General features: G+C 66.0%; 1 protein-coding gene across 1 annotated transcript; it reads right to left on the bottom strand.

The window, feature by feature from the left end:
* Nucleotides 1–1790: 1790 nt before the first annotated feature.
* SIGLEC1 (sialic acid binding Ig like lectin 1) lies at nucleotides 1791–18364 on the bottom strand. Its single transcript, XM_035571756.1, has 23 exons — nucleotides 18283–18364; nucleotides 16647–16776; nucleotides 15833–16189; nucleotides 15456–15752; nucleotides 14838–15101; nucleotides 14332–14531; nucleotides 14193–14247; nucleotides 13341–13640; nucleotides 12219–12470; nucleotides 11434–11736; nucleotides 10358–10612; nucleotides 9317–9616; nucleotides 8373–8633; nucleotides 7429–7731; nucleotides 6609–6863; nucleotides 5474–5761; nucleotides 5102–5353; nucleotides 4425–4718; nucleotides 4082–4336; nucleotides 3591–3887; nucleotides 2771–2870; nucleotides 2616–2688; nucleotides 1791–2184 (listed from the first exon to the last, which is right to left on the bottom strand). The coding sequence occupies exons 2-23, from the start codon at nucleotides 16705–16707 to the stop codon at nucleotides 2167–2169; spliced, it is 5040 nt and encodes a 1679-aa protein (XP_035427649.1). The 5' UTR covers nucleotides 16708–16776; nucleotides 18283–18364; the 3' UTR covers nucleotides 1791–2166.
* Between the last annotated feature and the right edge of the window lie 963 nt (nucleotides 18365–19327).

Raw genomic sequence — 19327 nt, forward strand, 5'->3', positions numbered from 1 at the left:
CGTGCAGGCTTTTAGCAGAGCTTTGGCACAACCACAGCGAGCACTCGGCTCTCCCACGGTGCCACCCTGTGCCCGCAGCCCCTCTGCGGGTCCCACAGCAGCTGGCACCTCCCGGTGCCCCCCCCGGAGCAGGCTGCAGCGGTCGCGGTGCTGGGAAGGGTCCGCAGCTGCCACGAGCACCCGCCAGCATCTGCCCCGGCCCCCCGGTGAGCGGCTGGGCACGGCGGGCAGCAGGGGCCAGCTGGAGCAGCTGGGCCACCCGGGGGGGCTTCGGGCGAGAATTAATGAACTTCAGCCTTGTGAGATGCGGAGGGAGGGAGCTGAAGAGCACGGGGCCCCTCCTCGGAGCCCGGGGCTCTGTCGGGAGCAGCGCAGCGAGCGGGTGCTTGGGGAGGATGGAGAGGGCTCTGGCACGGAGATGCCTTGAAAAGGTGATGTCCAGCCGGAGGGGGGGACCTGCCCAAGTCACCCCGGCTCCACCTGGACTCGTCTGCCTGGGCGTGCAGCTTAGCAGATGATGGAGGTTTAACCTCGCCGCTGCTGGATGCGGGGGGGGTCTCAGCAGGAGGCTGGGGGGGTCCCTGCTGCCCACACAGGCTCCGCTCTGCTCCCATCGCATCCCTCCCTCAGCACTCACAGGCACAACCTGCAGCCATGGGAGCAAAGCCAGCCCCTTGCTTGGGGAGCTCAGGGCCCCCCCAGGTCACTGTGTGTGTCCCCCACAACAGGTTTCAGCCCCCACCTCTGCACCAAGAGCAGACCCCAAAGCCCCACCAGCTTTCCCAGGCCCTTGTCCTGCCAAGCGTGGCCCTCTCCGGGGATTCCCACGGCACCTACAGACCCTGGCTCCCTCCTTAATCTGTCCCATAGTGAAGGATTAATTCCGCTTTATCAAATCAGACTTTCTATTCCTGTGACTTGTGTCCTTTGCTCCTGTCACTGTGCTGCCCTCGGGGACCACCGCTAGCTCCAGTTTGTGGCACTGGGGGTCCCAGAGCAGATAGGTGCTGTGGGGACAGCCTGAGCGCTGGCACAGGGACGTGGGTCTGTGTGTGCCAGCTGGGTGAGCAGATTAGCTAGAAATGTTGGAAATAGCCAACCTTTAAGGCCCCTTCCAACCCACACCATGCGATGATCCTATGGGGTTTGGGTGTGGAGAGGCGGTAAGGCAGAGGGATGTTCGGGAAAGGCAGGAGAGGCAATGGGATCAGATGGGGGTGTGGGCGCTGCCCCAGGCCCCGCGCCAGCCGCAGCACGCTCCTCCAGTAAATAAACAAGAGCAGCAAAGCAGGCGGATAACGCGGGATTAAGCACCCACGTGGGCGAGCATCGCCCCCGCCGCCGCCACCCCGATGCGTGGGCACCCACAGCAGAGCCGGGTCTGGCACGGGTGGCCTCAGGGTGACATCTAACGGCGGCGAGCCGGGAGGGGACAGGGCACGAGGAGCTGCAAGCAAACCCCCACGGTGAGCCCCTGACAGAGCCACCCGCCCGCTGTGCCGGGGAAATGGGGCGCTGTGACCGTGGGGCTGGCCCCGAGCGTCGCGTCCCCGATGTTGTGTGCGCCTCGGAGCCACATCCGCAGGAGAAGTGGTCACCGGCTGCTCCGTGGTGGCCACAGACAAACCACAGGGGATAAAACAGGAGAGAGCAGCACCCAGCAGCACGGGGGGCCCTGTGGGAACCAGCCCTGCCTGGCCCCCCAGCTCCCTCTGAGCTCCCCCAATTCCCAGAGCAGCCCCCAGGGTGCCGAGCACCACCCCAGCCCCCCGCACAGACACGCGCTGCTCGCTGCTCCGTGCTTTATTTCCAGACAGGTGAGTAGCACGCAGCCCCCCGGGGGCAGTGGCTCAGTCGGGGGGGGGGAGGATGGTGGTGCTCAAGAGGCCGACACCAGGCTCGCCCCCCCCCCGGCGGGGGTCCTGGGCATTCGGCAGCTCCGAGCAGCCACAGACTGCGGCGCACCGCGCGCAGCCGGAGCACCACGGGCGCTGTGCCCAGCACAGAGCTGTGCCCACGTGCAGCAGGGGAGGGAGGGAGGCAGGGGGGGCTTGGAGGGGATGTCAGGATGGGGCTGGGCTGCCCCAGGGTGGCTCTGGGCCCCCCTCTCTGGGGCTGTGCGGTTTCCAGCTGCTACAGTCGCTCCTGGGCCAAAGAGCCAGCGGCTTAGGATGCTCCGTCCACCTGCAAAGGTTCGGGGCTGGCTGGAGAGGCACTGAGCAGAGCAGAACCCACCACGCCCCGGGGAGCACCCACGTGAAGCCCCCTCAGGAGCAGCCTGCGGGAGTGAACCTGACCCTCACGAGGCCCTTCAGGGGGTGCTGGGCTGCAGCCCGGACCCCCAGTGCCCATCTGCCCAGACCCCCATGAGAGCCAGACCCGGACCTCAGCCATCCCGCAGCACCGTGCCCCATGGCCTCGGTGGGGCTGGGGACGTTCAGGACCCCTCAGAGTTGGTGGAGCAGAGAGAAAACGGGGGAAGAGGGCTGGAGGGGGGGCAAGGGCAGGTTGCAGGGAGCCCGTGGGTGCTCCCGCACGCTGCTCCCCACGGACACCCGATGATGGGAGCTCGGGGCAGGGTCCTCAAAGCCAGCCCCAGCACCGCTGACTCCTACCTGCAGCTGCTCCTGCTTCCTGCTCAGCTCGAAGGTGTCCTCAGCCCGTGGCAAGCCCCAAATCTTCCGCAGCCTGGGCAGAAGGAGAGGCAGCTGCCACCCGCTGCCCCCTGCCCGCGTGTCCCCACGTCCCCGTCCCAGCCAGGGGACGTTACCTGGGCCACAGCCTCGCGGCCAGGAGGGCCAGGAGAGCCACGCAGAGCAGGGCGAGGAGCAGCCCGGCCAGGATGGTGAACACCAGGAGGTGGGAGAGTGCTGCGGGAACAGGAGGGGGGGGGGTCCCATCGGTGCCGGGGTCTGGGGCCGGGCTGGAGGGGCTTTGGGGAGCCTCCTCCTCCAGGCCCCTTCCACATGCCTGCAGCCACGGCTTGGCCATGGCGTGGGGTTGGTGCCTCGCCCCCCCATGGGATCCAGTGGATCACAGATGTGCCACGGCTGGGGGGGGCGCAGTGCGGCACGGCACGGCGGGGACCTCACGGGGACACTCATCCTGGTGTGCCCCTGCCCATGTCGCTGCCCCTGCACCCAGGTGGGACAGGCTGGCACATCACTGTGTGCCCCCCCGCTGGATGGTGTCCTGCCCCCCATACCCTTTGCCAACACGTGGGGCTGGGGGCCACGCACAGCAGCAGACAGCATGAGCATGCTTCGCCTTCCACTGAACCCTGCCCTAGCCCATTTCTTCTCACTTTTTTGGTCAAGCTTTAGCATTCAACTCAATTTTCTGCTTGTGGGGGGGTGTTGTAGCCCTTACAAAGCATCCTTCCGCCCCCAGCCTGGGATGCTGCAGGAGAAAAGCTCCTAGGAACAAAATACCGAATTCAAGAACAAAACGCATGCTTTGGCAGTGAAACCCTCTTTGCTTTTCCACCAAAAAACTCAAACTTCTGCCGGTCGTCCCCCACCACCCTAAAACCTGAAATCCCACGGACCCCCCCCGGGCAGAGCATCCCCGCGGGGTCCGGCCCCACTCACTGCGGGTGTCGAAGTAGGCGCTGGCCGTGGCGTTGCCCAGCGCGTTGCTGGCCACGCAGCTGTACTCGGCCGAGTCCTCGGGCCCCACGGCCGCGATCTCCAGGCGCAGCGCGTTGCGGGAGGCGGCTGCACGCAGCCCCGGGGTGGAAGCCGTGGCCAGGCTGGAGGCCAGGAGGTGGCCACGGCGGTACAGGGCGAGGGCGGCGGGCGGGTGGCTATCGGCCGCACACAGCACGATGCCCACGCGCCCGCTGCGGTTCTCCAGGAAGGTGCTGACGGCCACGGCCCGCGGGGCGTCTGCATGGAGGGGAGGGGGCTGGGTGGGCCATGGCTCAGGGAACCCCTTCCCGGGCTACAGGGAGAGGAGCGGGGCAGGGAGAGGGGGAAGAAGAGGAGGAGGAAGGGCCACGTCCCCTGCAGCAGGACCGTGCAGATGGGACACATGTGGCAGCCTGTCCTGCCCTGTCCCCGCGGGGCTGGGGGACACTCACAGAGCACGCTGAGGCTGAGCGGGGCCGAGGCCGCGCTGCCCTGCACGCCGCTCGCCCGGCAGTGGTAGAAGCCGGCGTCGGTGCTGGAGACGGGGCTGAGGACGAGGGCGCTGGCCGGTCCCTCCCGCAGCCACCGGCTGTTCTTGTACCACGTGTAGTTGGCCTCGTCGCCCACCCAGGGCACTGCCGAGCAGTTCATGGTGGCCGTGGCACCTTCGGGGACTTCTGGTGAGGGCTCCACCGTGACTCGGACACCTGAGGAGGAGGAAAGGGCCGTGCAGCCGGCGTGGCACGAGGCACACGGGGACGCCCCACGGCCAGCTCCGGGCAGCACGGCGCTCACCGCTCGCCGCGAGGAGCAGGGAGGCGGTTGCGGTGCCGAAGCTGTTGTTGGCCGAGCAGACGTAGAGCCCCGCGTCCCCCGGGCCCAGCGCCGCCATCCGCACCCGCAGGGCGTTGGGCTCGGCCTGGACGGAGACGCGGGGGTCGGAGGGGCCCCGGGTGGAGGCGAGGGGCGCGCGGCCCCGCAGCAGCACTATGTCGGCGGGCGGGTGGCTGTCCACCGTGCAGAGCAGCTCGGCCTGCCGCCCGCCCCACGGCTCCACCAGGGACACAAAGGACGGCTCCCGGGGCGCGTCTGCAACGACAAGGACAGCGTGTTGCCTCCTGGCTCCGGCTGGCCTCGGGGGGCCACGTCCCCCCACTGGCTTGGGGGGTTTTATGCGTTCGTTCCTGGCTCAGGCTGGGGAGATGGGGCATGGTGAGGGTGGGGAAGCATCCGTCAGCCAAAGCGAGCCCCCCCCGGGTAGGAGAGCAGCGTGCTGTCCACCGCAGCCCTTCCCCTGCACCGCCCCACGGGGTTTTAAACCATTTCAACACCAAATTTTCTCCTTCCAACAACCCCTTTGGAACAGCGGCTCGGGCACCCTCGGGAGGGGAACAGCGGTCACCAGATGGCGACACAGCCCGCGCTTCCCTCCCCGGCAGCTCGCCCCGGTGCGGGGCAGCCCCCGCACTCACACAGCACCCGCAGGGCTGCGGGGGGGGCCCGGCGGCTGCGCGCCCCCGTGCGCGCCTGGCAGCTGTAGGCGCCCGCGTCGCTGCTGCGCGCGGTGTGGAGCAGGAGCGCGGCGCCGGGGCCCTCCTGCACCCAGCGCCCGTTCTTGAACCAGGTGTAGACGGTGCCCGGCTGGGCGCCCGCGTCCTCGCAGCTCAGCGTCACTGCCGTGCCCTCGTGCACCTCGGTGCCTGGCCGCACCACCACCCTGACGGCTGGCAGAGACACGGGGATGGGGGTGCCGGTGGGTGGCAGGGCCACGGGACCCCCCCTGCGTGCCCACGGCGAGGCTCGGAGCGGGCACCGAGCCCCGAGCCCCCCTGTGCCACGCTCACCTTGCACGTGGAGAGGCAGGGATGTGCGGGTGCTGCCGAGGGGGCTGCGTGCCCGGCACTCGTATTCGCCCTCGTCCTGCGCCGCGGCGGCCGGCAGCTCCAGGCGCAGCGCGTTGGGAGAGGGCGAGCGTTGGCCGGCGGCCGCAGCGGTGCTGGAGGCCACCAGCTGCCCCTCCCTGTGCAGGCTGACCTCGGCCGGGGGGATGCTCTCGACGGTGCAGAGCAGGATGACAGCTCTCCCCCCGCTGCTCTCCGCGAAGGCCTTCAGCTGCATGTTCCGGGGGGGGTCTGGAAATGAGAGGGGAGGGGGCTGTGGGCCGAGCACCGTCTCACCGGGAGGGAAATGGCTGCCGAGGGGCAGCTCCCACGCCGGCGATGCTCCATCTCCACCGGTGATCTCTGGTCTCCGCCACGCCGTGAGCTGAGCGGCGATGCCTCCAGCCAGGACCTGCTGCGCCGTCTGCAGCAGAGGCTCTGCCTGGCGGCGCTGCCTGGATTCCCTGCGCCTTCCTCGAATCAAAGCACAGCTCAGCACACCGCAAAGCGATGCTCGGAGCCCGTTCCCACCTGCAGCCTGCTCACAGCTTGGCCCCTGGGTCTCCGCTCGCACCCGGCCCAGCAAACCCCCCTCTGCTGGAAAAACCAGGGCTGGCGAAACGGCAGCAAAAACCTGGGCTGTAAGTCAGGCCCAGGACGCCAAGGTGGTGTTAGCAGCATCCATCCTGCATTCCCCATCCAAAACCGGGAGCAGGGAGAGACGTGACACATTTTTGAGGCTCTCTGGAGGGCATTTCCAGGAGAGCCCCTCGGCAGTCACTCCTCGCAGCAGACTCACAAGTTAAAGCCATCTTTTTCTACTAAAAAGGAAAATCTATTCTGACTTGCAGCTACAGTTTTTGCGCATCTTTTTTTAAACAAAGTCTGGTTTCAATTTGCCAAAGCAGGAAAGAAAAAAAAAATAATCTTCCCCAAAAGCCAAAAATTTTTCTGTTTCAGTTTTGGTTCAAAATGCAAAGAAAACTTGAAAAAAAAAAAATCGGAAAAACTGGAAAACCCCCTGGGCACTGCAGGCCATGCCCAGGGGGTTTTCCAGCCCAGGGAAAGGGATGGGGGCTCCGAAGCCCCCCGAACTCACAGAGGACGCTGAGGGTGCTGGGGGCCACGCTGCGGGTGCCGGCGGGGCTCTGCACGGCGCAGTGGTAGGAGGCGGCGTCGGCGGCCATCACGCTGGGGAAGACAATGTGCGGGGCCGTGCCACTGCTGAGCCAGACCTTGTTCTTGTACCAGGTGTAGGTCAGAGCCTCCTGGGCGGCGCTGTCCACTGCACAGGTCAGGGTCACGGCATCCCCTTCACGGACGTCCGAGGAGGGCGAGATCCAGACCCGGGCAGCTGCGATGGGAGGAGAAGAGACGGTCAGGGAAATGAGCTCTGGGCTCCAGCACGTTATGGTTCTATGCTTATGGTTCTACCACCTGGGACTTTTCTCTGGGCTCCCTCCCTGCAGTTCCAGGCAAGAAGTGATGGAGACACTTCAGCCACCACTAATTCCTCTCCCTGCCCTGCAGCAGCACAGCGCAGGGTGATGGCAGCTGTGCGAGCCCAGCCACGACAGAGCTGTGGACAGATGCCATGGGAGCTTCCTACAGCGACACATCCCCTTGGAGAGGGAGCTGCAGCTCCTGCTCCATGTGCGCACTCCCCCCAGTAACCCTCCATCCCCATAAACCTGCAGTTTCCACCATTTCTTCCCCATTTCTGTGCTGCCCATCTTATTCTAGCTCTCTCCCCCTCCTCCTTTCCCCACGGGCATCCTCCAGCTCGCCTCTGCCCCCATCCACACCTTCACCGCAGCCCCCAGCACCCGTCCCTCCCGGTGGCACACAGCTGGTGCCTGTCTGAGCGCCGTGCCCACCCCGTGCCCACCCCGTGCCCACCCCGTGCCCACCGCACTCACTCCCTGCCGTGAAGTTCGCTGCGGTGCTCGCGTTGCCGTAGGCGTTGCTGGCGGCGCACACGTACTCGCCCTCGTCCTCCAGCAGCACGTCGCCGATGCTCACCCGCAGGCTGTTGGTGGCCACGGTGACGCTGAGCCGCGGGGAGGTGGCGGGCGCTGGCAGCGCGCTGGAGGCCACCAACGCGCCGTCCTTGAAGAGCTCCAGCTGCGCCGGGGGGCTGCTGTCCACCCGGCACTGCAGCACGCCCTGCCGCCCCCCTGGCGTCTCCAGGAAGGAGCCCAGCACCGGCACCCGGGGGGGATCTGCAGGGAGAGATGTGGCCGGGTGTGAGCGAGGCCGAGCCCCCGGGGGTTTTTTGGGTACCCCTCGGGGAGCACCCGCACGGCAGCACCGCACGCTCTCAGCAAAGCACCGGCAGCCTTTTCCTTGCCAGGAGTTTCCCCCTCTGTCCCAGAAGGACGACATTTCTCCAAAACTCAAGTCTTGAAATGTGTAAGCAATTAGGTCAGTCAAAATGTGTTGTTTTAACAGAACCAAAGCACTGGTTATTGCATTTTCCCCCCTTTTTTAACTGAGAGCAGGCAGCGGGGTCCCCGGGGTGGCCACAGCGCTTCCACCAGACAGCCCTGCCTGAACGGGGACGCCTTCAGGGGAGGTGGCTTCTGTATGGCCTTATCGAGGAGCTACGTTCCCACCAACACCCTACTTTTAACATTCTGGCCGTTTCTCAAGGCAGACAATGCTCCTTTACTGAACACGCGGAGCTGTTGTTAAACCCCAGCCTCTCTCTGCGCGGGGGCCATCCGGGCACGGTGCCAGCAGCAGGGGCCGTGCCGTGCCCCGCTGTGCGCCAGCTGCGGCCCCGTGCCACGTCCCACCCCGCGTGCCGTGTCCCCACTGCCACTACGTGTCCCCAGGGACGCTGTCCCCTCGCCCCACTCACAGAGGACGCGCAGGCTGACGGCCGGGGAGACGCTGGCACCGGTCCCTGCAGGGCCGTGGGCTTTGCAGTGGTAGGAGCCCGCGGCATCGCTGGCGACGTGGGGCAGCGCGAGGATGTGGCCGGGGCTGTCCTGCACGTGCTTGCTGTCCTTGTACCAGGAGAAGACGGCATCTGCCTGCAGGTCCCCCAGCACCTCACACGTCAGGGAGACGTCGTCCCCTTCCAGCACCTCCGCCGACGGCGTGACGAGGACGCGGGCGGCTGAGGGAGGAGAACAGCGCGTGGTGGACGCAACACCTCACATCGTGTTGATGCTCCTGCTGCAGCCCGAGGCTGGTGCTAGGTGCTTATATGAAGGACAACGCATCGCTCCCTGCCTCCCTTAGCTGAAACACCCCCGGGGCTCCTCCACTTGTGTTCACCGGTGCTGGGGCCGAGCTGTTCAAATGTGGCCCGTGTAGGGTGGGCGATGTGAGCCGGGACCTGCAGAGCAGCAGCCAGAGCCCAAGAGGGACCCAGCGCCGTCCCCAGGGGGATGCTCTGGCCTTTCCCCCACGGAAGTGACAGGTCCTGAGCACCGGGGCTGAGCTGAGGAGCAACCCATGCCAGGCCCTGCCCAGCTGCGGCTGCGCACGGGGTTTTAGCACAAACCACTCTTCCTGCTGCGCCCTGGGGGGAGCAGAAGCACACCCCCTGCAGAAGCTCGGCCGCGTTCTGCTCTCTGGCCACAGCTTGAGATGCTCAGTGACATTTCTCTGCCCCGCTGTCCCCGTGGGACAGCCGGGACCATTATCTCTTCCCATCAGACGGCCGTGCAGAGGCAGGAGCAATGCAGAAAAGGTCACAGCCTGCGTTGGCTCTCACCCAGCCCCGACCCACGGCGCTTCCCGCCCACTGGGACCAGCCCGTGCAGGACACACAGCACGCAGCACGCCCGTGCTCACCCTGCACACGGAAGTAGAGGTGCTGGGACACGGTGCCGTGCGCGTTGGTGGCGGCGAGGCGGTAGGTGCCCTCATCTGCCAGCGTGACATCCCGGACCTCCACCCGGAGGGTGTTGGGGACGGCCGTGGCGCTGACCCTCGGGTTGGTGCTGTGCCCTGCGCTGCTGGAGGCCACCAGCTCCTCGCCCCTGTACAGGGCCAGCTGGGCGGGCGGGTTGCTCGCCACCGAGCCCTCGAAGATGGCCAGCCGGCCCCGCTGTGTCTCCAGGAAGGCGGTGAGCTGCGGGTCCCTCGGGGGGTCTGCGTGGGACAGCACTGCCATTGCACGGCTACCTGTCCCCAGCTCCGCCTCGGGAAGGGGCAGGATGGGACGGGACAGGACAGGATGGGAAGGGAAGCTGCTGGCTGTGCTCCTGCAGACACCGCCCGACCAGCCCAGCTCACACTCAAGGGCAGCGGTGCATGGGGCTGCAGCTGGAGCACGCCTCCACGGGCTGGCAGTGTGACCTCCGGGTGGCACCAGGGGGACAGATCCCCATGGGAGGAGGCACCAGGACACACAGAGGCATTCAAACGTGCACCTGCACCCACACTGGATTGCCCAGGCTGTGGGTATGCCCATGGGGGGCCACGTGCCTGAGCAGAGCTGTGCACACCTGGATGTAGGCTACATGTAAGGCTACAAACCCCAAGATGATAACACAGTGGTTTGCATTCACTTCTCCATAGGCAGCCGCACACAGATGTGCTGTGTGCCCACCCTTGTGCACTCCATGCAGTGCCACAGACCCCCTGCACCAGCCCCAGGGCAGCCCCTGCCCAGAGAAGAGCAGGGGCAGCCAAAAAGCTGCTCCTGCAGCACCTGACAGCTCCCAAAACATGCCCAGCACCCCAACATCCCCAGCCCCCAAAACATGGCCAGCACCCCAACATCCCCAGCACCCCAAACATGCTCAGCACCCCAAACATGGCCGGCACCCCAAACATGCCCAGCACCCCAACATCCCCAGCACCCCAACATCTCCAGCACCCCACACTCACACAGCACATCCAGCAGGACGGCGGCAGAGCTCCGGCTGCTCCTCTCGGTGGCGGCGGTGCAATGGTAGAGCCCCGCGTCCCCGCTCGCCACCCGCCGAAGCACCAGGGATGCGTCGGGGCCCTGGGGGAGCCGCTGCCCGTTCCTGTACCAGGTGACGTTGGGCAGGGTCCGGGAGTCGCTGCTCACCTGGCAGGTCAGGTTGGCGGCGCTGCCTTCCAGCACGTGGGAGGACGGGGACACCAGGGCGCGGGCAGCTGAGGGCAGGGCGGAGGCAGGAGGGGCTCAGCTGCAGCGCCCAGAGCCTCAGGGGGGCTGTGGGGCTGCAAGGCAGGATGCCTGGCCCAGCACCACCACGCCGTGAGCGGCACCACTGCGGGAGGGAGCCTGCAGGCACCTCTGCAGGTACGGCACCAGAAGGCAACACAGCGTGCGCAGCGCCGGCGTGCAAAACCCTACTGGGGCTGCAAGGCAGCAGCCCAGGCTGTCACCCCACGCCGGGTGTCACCCCATGCTAGGTGTCACCCCATGCCGGGTGTCACCCCATGCTGGCTCCCCAGCCAGCAGCCCCCCTGCTTCCCGCTGCCACCACGTGTGACACCCAAAATATTTGCTGTTTCTTCCACTCGTGGGAAGCCAGGTCTGATTTTCCTAGCTTGCTCACGGTGCCAGAACGGGAGCCAGAAGGCTTCTCAGCCTGCCCCCTGGGACTCTGCACGGTGTGCCCAGCACCCAGGTCCCGCACAGGACCAGCGGTGAGCCCCGCTGGGAGCCCAGGAGGGTCGGGAAGGGCCGGCGGCTGCACCCTCCCGTTGCAGCACCCGCTGTAATCCTGCTCGTGGCCCACCCCAGCACCCTGTGCACACATTTTGAGACCGATGCTCTTTGCTACCCTGATGCCCTGGGTTTCATGTGCACGTGTGCTACCGATGCTGGCTCTGCCTTTACGCAAACAGTACCCAGCTCCTCCTGCTCCGGCACCCCTCTCCACCCTCCTCTGTCCCAGGATTTCCCCAGCGCTCAGACCCTGGGGGCTCAGACCCCGGGCACCCTCCCACCCCCCCAGCACCGCACTCACTCTCGGCATTGAAGGCCATGGAGGCGCTGGCACTGCCCTGAGTGTTCCCGGCCCGGCACACGTAGGTGCCCTCGTCCTCCAGCACCACGTCCCGCAGCTCCAGCCTCAGGCTGTTGTACGAGGCCGTCGCCTGCAGCCGGGGGCTGGGGGCCGGGGGGCAGCCCTGCGTGCAAGCCAGTGCCTCGTCTCCTCTCCACAGGGTCAGGTTGGCCTCCGGGTCGCTCTCGACGGTGCACTGGATGATGCCCAGCTGCCCGCCCTGGGTCTCCAGGAGGGAGCTCATCACTGGCTGCCGGGGTGGGACTGCAGGGACAAAGCAGCATGGGTGAGAACAGGACCGTGGGGTTAGGGGAGCCCCTGAAGCTGGGGGATTCCTGCCTTCCTGCCTGCATTCACCCAGGGCAGAGGGTCCCACGTCCACCCGCTCTCCACAAGGGACCTGCGTGTCCCCAGCACCTCCGAGGGCACTGCTCTGCCCTGGGGTGAGGCACATTCCCTACCGTGACTACAAAAACCCACCCCTTCCTCAGCACTGAGGCTTCCCAGTTGTGTTTTCCTTGTTTGCTATCAGGGAAGATTTTTATTTTTATTTTTTCCCAGCACGAAATATTTGGAAGGCGAAGTCAAACCGGGATACATCTTTCACAGGGCAACTTGGGCTCATTTTGTGCTCTGAGAAATATAAATTAATATCACGGGATGTTCTTTGTTTCCTGGGAATTAGGGGCTTTTCTGGACTTCTCCCCCTGCTCCCCCCCACGGAATGGTTCACCCACGGCACTCACAGAGCACGCGGAGCGGGACGGCCGCCGAGGTGTGGCTGTGGCCACTGCCCTGTGCCAGGCACTGGAAGGCGCCGGCGTCGGCGCTGCGGACGGCCGGGAAGCTCAGCGCCGGCTCCGCGCCCTCCCGCAGCCACCGGCCGTTCCTGTACCAGGCGAACGTGGCCGGCCCCGCGTCGCCCAGCACCTCGCAGCTCAGGGTGACGGCTTCCCCCTCCCGCACCTCCGCCGAGGGCTGGATCAGGACTCTGGCAGCTGGAGGAGGGAAAGGAGAGGTTGGGCTGTCAGGGAAACCTCTGCTGCTAAACCTTTGCCCCTGCTGTGGATCCGCCTGCTCAAATCCCCCCCACACCACCGCCCTCCAGCGCACGGATCTGGGCAGCCCCCAGCCAAGGGCTCGCGGAGCTGGGGGGGATGCTCGAGGGAGCTGGCAGCCAGCTGGGATGTCCCCAGCCGAGCCATTCTCACCACTTCTCTGCCACCAGCAGAGACCCACGGGTGCCTTCCGGAGAAGTCACTTTGCTCCCACCAGGCACCCGTGTTTGGTGAGAGGAACTGGGCCAGGAAAGGGGCTGGGGAGGAGGTGAGGGGCTCGGATGGAGCCATCTCAGGCTCCCGGGAACAAACCCAGCTAACAGCACCACCCAGACCAGCGTTATTTCCTTTGGAACCTTGAGGTCCAGCTCGGTTTCTTTTGACGTCCTAAGGATTCCCCTGGATGTGTTTTTGGGGGCTTTCCCCTCCTCCCTTTTCATTGCTGCCTCCCTTCCACCCCAGATGTCAAAAGCAGGGGGAGCCATGGGGTGTGACGAGAGGGAGCAGGGGACCCCCTCCATGCCCGGGTGCTGCTCCCACCCCACGCTACCTGCACCAGGAGGAACGGGCTTGGACAAGCTCTGCTGCAGATTTTGAATTGCAAAGCTCCAAACCACCTCCAGCTGTGAAACCTCCTGGGGTGGGGAAGGGCCACAGGAGACGGCACCACGAGCACCCATCCCGGCACCCGGGAACATGGCAGGACCCACAGCCACGCAGAAACACCCCGGCACCCCCGGCTCCGTGCTGGAGGAGGTGCCGTGCCCCCAGCCCCGGGGACAGGAGCAGGCAGGGCACGGCAGGACTCACTGTGGGTGACGAAAGGCTGCGTGGCGGTGGCGTTCCCCAGGGCGTTGGTGGCGGTGCAGCGGTACTGCCCGCCGTCCTGCGGCCGCACGCCACGGATCTCCAGGCGCAGGGCGTTGCGGGCGGCGGTGACGGCGAGCCGCTGGCTGGGGGCCGCCTGCGAGCCGCTGGTGGCCACGAGGTTGCCGTCGCGGTACAGCGCCAGGGTGGCCGGCGGGCGGCTGTCCACCGTGCAGTGCACGACAGCCAGCCCGCCGCCCTGCGGCTCCTGCAGCAGCGTCAGGGAGGGGGTCCTGGGGGGGTCTGCGGCACGGGGAGAGGGGTCAGCAGCCATGCTGGCCCCGGGAGGCCCCGGCATCGCGGCCGTACCTGGTCGGCCGCACACATGTCATGTCCACCCAGCCCTGCCAGCGAGCACAGCTGCTCCTCAGAGCTGTTTTCCCACTGACGTAAGCGGGTTATATTTATGAACAGAAATGTCAGAGCCAAACCCAGGGCTATTTTATTTTTCCCCTGACTTGCAAAAGCTCTTGAGCTGTTATTATCACCGCTGGCTCCTGGGTTAGTAACCTCCGAGCGGAGTTTATGGCGCGCATCGGAGAGGCGGGAGGTGCTGAAATGAGCGGACGGGCGCCTGGTGCGGGGAGCTCACCCACTGCCGCCCTCACGGGGCTCACGGCCAGGAGCTGCTGCATCTGCAGCATCTCCTGCCTGGGTCTCACCCGGCGAGGCCGAACCCCCCTTCCCAGCTGGACTGATAGTGTCTGGGGCAGCCTGGGGCTTGCACGGCCCCTGGCACTAAGGGAGCTCACCCCCCATCCCCGCAGGGTGATGGCCAGGGCCACGAGCACTCACAGGTCACGCTCAGGCTGACGGGCTGGGACGCGGTGCTGCCCCGGTCGTTGGTCACCTTCACAGAATCACAGAATCACAGAATCATCACAGGATTATCCAGGTTGGAAGAGACCTCCAAGACCACCGAGTCCAACCTCACCTTGCAGGAGTAGAAGCCGGCGTCGCTGGCGGCCACGCGGTGGAAGAGCAGGGTGTGCGCGGGGCCCTCCTGCAGCCAGGCGCTGTTCTTGTACCACGTGTAGTTCAGGTCCTGGCCCTCCCTGCTGGGCACGTCGCAGGACAGCTCGGCGCTCGTCCCCTCCTGCACCTCAGCCGCAGGGCTCACGGAGATCTCGGCGGCTGGCGGAGACGGGAGCACGCTCAGGGCGGGCAGGAGACCCCCAGGAGGCTGGCCAGGGCGCAGTTTCTGAATTTAATGCAATATCCCCGGGGAAAAATCCTCTGCTTGTGCAGCAGCGTCCCGTGTCACTAAGGACCTGTGCTCGGGTACACGCAGAGCCCGCCCAAGCTGCCCCAGCCCAGGGGAGATGCTTTCCCACCTGGTCCCATCACAGCCAGCCTGGATCCCTTGGCGAATTGCCCGTTTCAGACTGGGTGCCTCCCCCTGCCAGCACCATCCCAGGGCACAGCCCCCCCGGCACTTACAGAAGACGTAGAGCATCACAGCGGGCGCCGCACTGGCCCCGAGGGCGTTGTGGGCTTCGCAGCGGTACTGCCCGTGGTCCGCCCGCCGCACACCCCGCAGGGTCAGGGTGTGCTCGCTGCCCACGGCGGCGCCGTCCTTGTACCACTGGTACGCGGAGACCGGCGGGTAGCTGCTGTTCACCACACAGCTGAGGGACACCGTGTCCCCCACGCGGATGTTCTGCGTCGAGGGGGTGATCGACACCCTGGTGCCTTTTGGGGCGTCTGCGGGGGGAACAGACAGATGTGGTGGCAGAGGGGAAGCCGGGCAGGACCCTGGGGGTGCTGCCGCAGAGCTTCCTGCTGGCTGTATGGCAGGGAAGGGAGCCCTGAGAGGCTCTGCCCAGAGGAAAGGAGCAGGGAAAAGGGGACAAAGCTGTGACAGTGGCGGCAGAGAGGGCAGGGAGGAGCACTGCAGGATGTTTGTGGGACCTGCACGGGCCCTGGCCACGAGAGCCGTGGAGGAGCAGGGAGGGAGAAGCTGGGGACACTCTGCCCTGGCTTTCTGCGAGGGACCTCGGGGGTGGCACAGCAGTGGGAGAGGTGTCCCCGTGCCGTGCTCCGAGCCGCCCCACGTACGTCTCACCCGCAGGACCAGCTCCCCGCTCGCCTTCTGGGAGCCGTGGAGAACCTCGCAGAAGAGCGCCCTGGAGTGGTCCTTCCAGGAGAAGGAGGTGACGAGGCTCAGGTGGTGGCCGACCCCGCTGGTGTCCAGCTGGACGCGGCCGGACACGGAGGAGACGCGCTCATCATAGCCCGCCCAGCGCAGGGCCACGTCGCTCAGCGGGCAGACGTAGGGCGTGGAGCACTGGAAGGTGAACTCCGTCCCCTCGGACACCTCCTCGCTGGCGGCAATGTTCGGGCGCTCCAGGACATCTGGGGATGGAGAGCCGAGGGTGGGACGTCCCCACGGGACGGGAGAGCGCGGGACCGGGCGGGATCACCGCCGTACCCACCCGAAACGCTCAGCACCACGTCCTGCTCCGCCGACCACCGGTCTCCATCGACGATCTCGAAGCGGAACTTATAGGGCCCGCTGTCCTCCGGCGTCACCTCCCGCAGCAGCAGGGTGCAGTTGTGAGCAGTCGGGTCCCCCAGGAGCTGGGCTCGGCCCCAGAACCTGGCGTCCACCTCCTGGCCCTCCGAGTGGTACACCACGGTCTTTTGGTTGCTGTAGTCCTTGTACCAGATGGCCACGATGCCTTTGCTGGCCGAGATGCTGTCGGGGAAGCTCAGCGTGCAGGGAAACACCACGCAGGAGCCCGTGATGCTCCACAGCTCACGGGGGTAGGTGACACCCCAGGAGCCGTGGGCTGTCGGAGGGAAGGCAAGGTCTGGGTCATGCGGGGTGGCCACTGGTGCCCAGCTCCCCTGCACCATCCTGTGAGCCCTGTGCCACTGCTCCTCCACCCATCCAGCCAGGGCCACGGTGGGCAGGGAGGGCTTGGGGGAGGAGAGCTAAACCCTCCAGGAGAAAGCATGGAGGTGGAGATAAATAGGGAAGCGTCCGGCCGGGGGCAATGCTCCCAGCTGGGCTTCCAGCCAGCAAAAAGCACCAGCTGGACTCAAAGAGCAAAGGCCTAAATCACCAGTAAGAAAAGGGGAGATTTGCCCTCTGAGCCCTTCGGGAGCTCGTTTCCTTGCCCCTCTCCCTGCCTCCTTGTCCTTTCTCCATGCCCTGGCTGTCCCACCGCCATCCCACCCCATCCCATCCTGGTCCGTGGGCTGGGGGGATGCAGGGGGCAGCAGGCTGGTGTGGTGGCACCTTACCTGGGGGGACAAGGCTGGCCAGGAGGACGAGCCACTGCAGCTGGGATGTGGCCACAGCCATGGGGCAGGCAGCAGAGGGCAGGCTCGGGCACACACGGGCAGGAGGTGGCTGGTCGTTGTGCAGCAGCCCCTGATGGCAGAAAGGTGGCCAAAGGCCCCAGAACCACGTTAATCCACCCAGCCCCGCTTCACCCTGCATCACACCGCCACCAGGGCTCTGCCAGCCAAGGCGTCCCGCACGTGTTTGGCCAAAAGCGATCCCTGCTGCAGGGGGACTGAGCGGGGAAGCCCGTGTCCCAGCTCGTGCCCGTCGGGCACTGTCAGCAGAACATGTTGGTGGAGCCACACGGCACAAATCCTGCCTCCAGCAGCACCGCTCTGGCTGCAGGTGGCTGCCTCATGGCAGTGGCAAGGTCACCGACATGGAGCAACGGGCACGGGTGCTTCTTGGGACTGGGGAAGAGGAAGATGGTGAGGGAGAGCCCTGGCCCTGCCGAAGGCTCCTCCTGGGTGCTCACTGCCCCAGCATTACCCACAGTGAGCTGGGGAGGTCAAGGACCCTGGGGAGGTCGAGGACCAAGTGCAGGTCGCACAGCGAGAGGTGGACAGGTTTATTCACGGGCTCCCTGCGTTGTGCAATGCGGGGAGCAAGTGAAGAATGAAGTAATACGGACATGGGAACCGTGCATGGCGTGGGCACAGAGTGGTGCAAATGCTGGTGACGTGGGGACAAAGGACAGAGGGACGCACGGCACAGCAGCCAGGTGTCCTCTCCCCGCTGAGCAGGACTCATCTCCTCATCACCTCCTGGACCCGTCACCTCCTCACCCGGCGCTGCTGTCCCCACGAGGTGACCCCACACGGCCAGCCCAATGCTGTCCCCAGCAGCCACCGCACAGCCCCGGCGTGCCAGCAGTGGTCAGGATTAAACAGCAGCAGCACTTCCCCCTTTTTGTGCTCTTTCCATCAGTATTTTGTTCTCTATGGGCTGGGATTTATTAATCGAGGGGAAGGAAGCGCCGCGGCCCCCGCTCGCCGCCCGGTTTCGTTTCTCTGCCTCCCCTCCCGGTTTCGTTTTCTGGCAGCAGGGCCGGGGTCCCGTGAGCAGATGAGTGGGGCCACGGGGGGGCCTGGGGCACGGCAGCTCTGCAAACCCAAAGCTTGGATGCGTTCAGCTGCCATCGATAAGCTGTGTGCGTGCACACGTGTGACACGGGGAGGTGTGGGACGGAGCAGCAGGGTTGTGCATCGCCACCCTGACACCGACAGGACAGCAGCTGGATGGCACGTGCTGGAAAACGGGAAAACGGGGTGATTGCCTGGGGAAGGAGCCTGTAACCGTGTTCTCTGCACCCACACGAACCTGTCTCTGCAGGACAGCCTCCAAAATCCCTACGGGGGCTCCCATGCACGCAGGCAATGCCAGACAGATCGCCAGCTCCTTCAGGTGCTGGTGGAACTCAGCCGTGGGGCTGAGCACCAGGAGGGGCACGGGGAAACTGCTCAGCACCCCCCGGTACTGATCCTGCCCCAGCCCAGGAGGCCGCGGAGCACCCACGGCAGCACCCCCATGGCAAACCTTGGCCCCCAGCGTCCCCTTCCCAGACCCTCTGCACCCCAGGGGCAGCAGCATTACCTCGGCGTGGCGGGGAGGGTCTGTGTTCCCCTGGCGGTCCCCGTGTCCCCCGGCAGGCACCCCCGGCTGTGCCTCCACAACAGCGCCTGCCCCGTGTGGCTGGGGGCGAGCTATTTATCTGCTGCGGGAGTAAGGAGCCAAAATTCACATCACTTCCCCGTTTAGGGGTTTGTCCCTGCCTCCGGTTTTGGGAAGTGGCTGACACTGTCAGCTATTTCTTGCCTTTTACTAATGGGGGCTCTTTTGGGGCGGGCGCTAAGGTGGTCTGCATGGGAAGATTTTGCAGGGGTCCAGGCCCCCAGTCCTATTTGGGGGGGGTGAATGCTTTTGCACCCCTTCATCATCCTTGTGCGGTTCCCAGCCCAAATTAGGGCACAGGAGGCACCAACCCACGGGGCACTGCCTGGATGGGCTCCAGTTTTAGGGCCCCGCTGGGTGCCCCTGCTCTGTGCCGCTGACCCTGCAGTGGGGCGAGCCTAACGAAGAGCCCCTGGGGCAGCCGCAGCCGCCCTACAACCCTGGGCTCCCCGTGCCAGCTTTTGGGGGCCAGCCGCCCCCAGAGCCAACCTGGGGCCCCGCACAGGCAGTGTCTCAAAGAAACCAGAGCGGCCGTTTGCTGCCTGTGCCGGTGCTGCAGCACGCAGGGACCGCGCTGGTCCTGGGCTGCTCCGGGACAGGGCCCAGGTCCGGCCTCTGCTGCGGGTGCCTGGATCTAAGGGAACGGAACCTGTGCTGTGGCACGGGCGCTCTGTGCACCGGGCGAAACTGGGGCTTGAGGACTCAGAGTCGATGCTTGATTTTGTGCAAAAGGGCTGGGAACGTGAGAACTGTAAGCTGCCCACCGAGCCCTGGGTTCTGCGTTCACCCTGCCGCACACCACAGCTCCCCGCAGCTCCCTGCAGCACCCCACAGCTCCCTGCAGCACCCCACAGCTCCCTGCAGCACCCCGCAGCACCCCGCACGGCGGCCCCGTGCCAGTGCCAGGCTGGGCTCAGCACGGTGTGGGTGCAGAGCCGGCGCCACAGCTGCACAGCCCCCTGCCAAA

This window comes from Cygnus atratus, chromosome 4 (assembly GCF_013377495.2).
Source record: "Cygnus atratus isolate AKBS03 ecotype Queensland, Australia chromosome 4, CAtr_DNAZoo_HiC_assembly, whole genome shotgun sequence".
Lineage (NCBI taxonomy): Eukaryota > Metazoa > Chordata > Aves > Anseriformes > Anatidae > Cygnus > Cygnus atratus.